The sequence below is a fragment of the Trachemys scripta genome, chromosome 16 (genome assembly GCF_013100865.1).
Source record: "Trachemys scripta elegans isolate TJP31775 chromosome 16, CAS_Tse_1.0, whole genome shotgun sequence".
Lineage (NCBI taxonomy): Eukaryota > Metazoa > Chordata > Testudines > Emydidae > Trachemys > Trachemys scripta.
The window spans coordinates 12,834,202-12,838,085 of record NC_048313.1 but is presented as its reverse complement, the minus strand read 5'-3'; the positions used below and the strand labels follow the sequence as shown (position 1 = coordinate 12,838,085).

General features: G+C 60.7%; 1 protein-coding gene across 1 annotated transcript; it reads right to left on the bottom strand.

Annotated features, from left to right (window-relative positions):
- Nucleotides 1-3,477: 3,477 nt before the first annotated feature.
- On the bottom strand, nt 3,478-3,884 carry LOC117888987 (tubulin alpha chain; the record flags this gene model as incomplete). The annotated part of the gene is made up of 1 exon (XM_034792785.1): nt 3,478-3,884. A coding segment is annotated over one exon (306 nt), but the record flags the coding sequence as incomplete, so codon positions are not given.

Here is a 3,884-nt window from a genome sequence, read left to right as displayed (position 1 = left end):
CTGCCACGCCCCACCCCAGCAGTGACTGCATCGCAGTGCTGGATGTGGGGATGGGGTCTATGTGACGTTTGCTGGGCACCATGAGGTCCCAGCCGGGGTAGGGCCATCGACTGTCAGGGAGTGGGACAGGCCCCCAGCTCCTGCTCCAGGGTGACTGGGTGTCAACAGGTGTGGGGGGAGGCATTTGCCCTGCCCCTGCAGTGCATGTGGGGGAGGGACTCCCTGCTGTCCCCTGCCCCCCGCACTGAGGTCTCCAGGACCTTGCCTCCTCACCCAGCCGTTTTGGGGGTGAAGCAGCCCAAAGAAGGGGCCCTGCAGGACACGACCTTCAGCCAGCTGCAAAGGAAGAAACGCTGCAAGCAGCATCCTAGGCCTCGGCGGTGATTGCACCTCGTTCCTCCATGCACCCGAGCGCCGGCCCAGGGAGCGAGGCTGCCAGGGAACCGGGATTCGCTTGCAACAGGGACTGTCCAGCATCCTTCTAGAACAGCGAATCTGAGTGACAGTGCAGGGAAGGGCCCTGCCAGCATCCCAAACAGCTCTATGGGCAGTGCCCCTCCGTCCAGCCCCCTGCGCCCGCAGCCCCGGGCTCCCCCCACAGCTCTGCCGGTGCCCCTCCGTCCAGACCCGCAGCCCCCTGCNCTCCCCCCACAACTCTGCCGGTGCCCCTCCATCCAGACCCGCAGCCCCCTGCTATTCCCACCCACTGGGGGGCTCTAAACCCCCCTACAAGCTGCTCCCTCCCAGCGTAAGCCTTGGCCATCCACCCCAACCCTGCTACCAGGGCCCGTTCTGCCCTTGGCCAGAGCTGGGGCTGGTCTGCAGCATCTGCTTCCCGCCCAGGCAGCTTGCAGAGGCAGCGCTCGGACCCCTCCTATGCCCCCCTCGTGCAGAGAAGAAATCCAGGCCCCCCGCCAGAGAGAAAGCAAAACCTGGGGGGAAAGGGGCCACCCCACCCCAGTGACTGGCTAGTGTGGCCTGTTACCACCACCCGCTGGGCCATTCTCCTTGGGGAGCGGCAGAGTCCAAGCTGAAATGTCTCTGGGGCAGGCCTTTCTACCCCCCGAGGTGGGGCTGCTTCATGGGGCTCACAGAGGGGAGCCAGCCCCTACACACAGGGAGCAGACAGGCTGAGGAACACGCTGCCATTTGCACAACCAGGAGCCATGACAGCATCTTAGCAGGACATTTAAACTACCGGGAGAGGGGCCTGTGCTTGCACCAGTAGGCCTAAGCCCATCCCAGCCTCCCCTTGTCTCTCCCCAGCCTGCTGCCCTTTCGGGCCAGGAGCTGGCACCCTACCAGACGCCTGGTGCTGGGGGAGGCGGATGCCGGGGGTTGTCTGGAGGGAAGCCAGCCCAGCGACGGGGCTGATGTTAAAGCAGGAGGGGCGGGCAGGCCCTATCCAAACCTAACTGTGGAGCCAGCCCTCACCCACAGGCTGCTGCTTTAATGCCCAGCCCGGCCCTCCCCACCCCTCACAGCTCCCCACTCAGAGGGGGAACCGAGGCACAAAGTCCTGGCCAAGCTCTCAGTGCATGGGGGACAGCTCGAGCCCCGGGTCTTGCAGATAAATCTCTGCATTGAGCATCTTCACCTAACTTTCATATGACTATATTATGCCTCTATTTCCCTACAACTTTGTACCAGAGCCTTATATAGAAAACTTTGTATCAAGTCTTGGTATAATGTTAAAAAAAGTGTCTTTTTATTTATTTACTAGAACTGGAAGGGAAGGTCGTTGAGTCCAGTCCCCTGCCTTCACTAGCAGGACCCATTTTTTGCCCCAGATCGCTAAATGGCCCCCTCAAGGATTGAACTCACAACTCTGGGTTTAGCAGGCCAATGGTCAAACCACTGAGCGATCACACACTCTCCCCCCACACCCCATTTTTGCTAGGAGTAGAATAAGATCTCTCTCCCCCCACCCCCACCCTTCATCAATTGCCCTGTTGAATGACCGAGGTCTGGATGAGGAAGGCAGCACCTCCAGCCAGCTGCACCCCTTGGAGGGGACAGGAGCCAGACCCAAGGCCAACAACACATGGCCAGGGGGCTCACTGAGGCAGAGCAGACCCATTGACAGCCTTGGGGGTTAGGAGCGAGCCCCTGCGTTTGGGAACCCCCTTTGCAGCATGGGGACAACCCCCAGAGGGAAGTAGCACAAAGGACCAACAGAGACAGACTTTGAAGCTGAGGGTGTGTGTAATATATCTCCTATACATGATCGTGTTATTGATACCTGTATTACCAATCAATACGGCACTTTGCCTTATTCCCCTGAAAAGAGCCAGGGCAGTACTTTCAGTACAACAGTCTGGCCTCACAGGCTGGAGCACCGCATGGCCCAGTGTCTGAGCCACAGGGGAGTGGCTATAGCACAGGTCCAGTACAGGATGGGGGCCCAGGACAGCCATGTTTGGGTTCTGCTCCTGGCAAGAGCCTTTTCCCTGTAGGCCTCCACTGGCCCCAGGAAGGATGGGTAGGGGCAAGGGGTGGAAAGGGCAGGGAGGGGCCTAGTGAGTGGCTGGAGCCCAGGGCTGCATTATCCCCATCTGGCTCCCTCCAGGACAAGGTGACCCCCAGAGCCCTGGAGAGAGGTGGGGGGAGAAGAGACAGAGGGGCATTAACACAGCAGTGGGAGACTGCTCTGGACTACCTGCACCCCATAGGCCTAGGCCCCTAGCTGGAGTGCAGCCATTGCTGTGGAGAACAGGAGCAGGACGCCTGGGTTCCCTTGCCAGGCTGTACCACGCAGCGGCCTGGTTCCTTTGAGCAGAACAGGCAGCCGCACGCTGGAGACTGTACAAGGGCAGTCGGCTTCTGCCCCCGCCCGGCCTGCTGGGAGGAGCTGGGGCCCCCAGGGCCCAGGCACGCGGCTGTTCACCCCACGCATGGCAGGGCCTGGCCACCCCAGTCCTGGAACGAAGTTCTCCCCCTTGCCTGCGTGGCAGGCTGGGCCAGTAGGGAGCAGCTTGGACTGGGCTGTGGTGGGGACAGGTCCCAGTCTCACCCCCCGCTGTACTGAGCCAGGCAGAGCTGCCGCAAGGGGGGGAAATCCCATCCCCCCCCCCCCCCAAACAGCACACCGGGGTCTCAGTGCCAACAGGAGGCCGTGACCGAGAGCCCGACACGGCAGATGAATTAGTGTCTCTGGGAGATGCAGGAAGCAGCTACAGCAAGTGCATGGTTGCCATAACAACCCTGCTTCTGCCCCCCTCAGCGGGGCTCCATCACATGCCAAGTGGCTCCAGTGAATGGCTGAAGCGTGACGGGGCACTGCTGTGGCTTTGTCACGGGCTGAGGCCGCTGGGGGTCCCAGGCCACAGCGTTTGGCTTGGCAAGGAGCAGAGAACAGCGCCTCCCTTCCATTCAGTAGCTGGTCCTCACTGAGGCTACCCTGGCCCATCCTGAGGTGCCCCCGCCTCCCCAGTACACGGCTCCATCTGTTCTGTAGGCGAGTAAACGAGACGGCCGGAGTAGGAAGAGCACTTTTAATGGCTACAGGACAGTGGAGAGTTTTACAGGAACAGAGAAAACAGAACTGAAGTGACAGCACAGGGAAGAGACGAGGCAAGTTAATACTCTTCTCCTTCGTCCTCGCCCTCAACGCTATCCGCCCCCACCTCTTCGTAATCCTTCTCTAGGGCAGCCATGTCCTCCCGCGCCTCCGAGAACTCGCCTTCCTCCATCCCCTCCCCTACGTACCAGTGAACAAAGGCACGCTTGGCATACATCAGGTCAAACTTGTGGTCCAGACGAGCCCAGGCCTCGGCAACAGCTGTTGTGTTGCTCAGCATGCACACAGCCCGCTGCACCTTGGCCAGGTCACCGCCAGGAACCACAGTGGGAGGCTGGTAGTTGATACCAACCTTGAAGCCAGT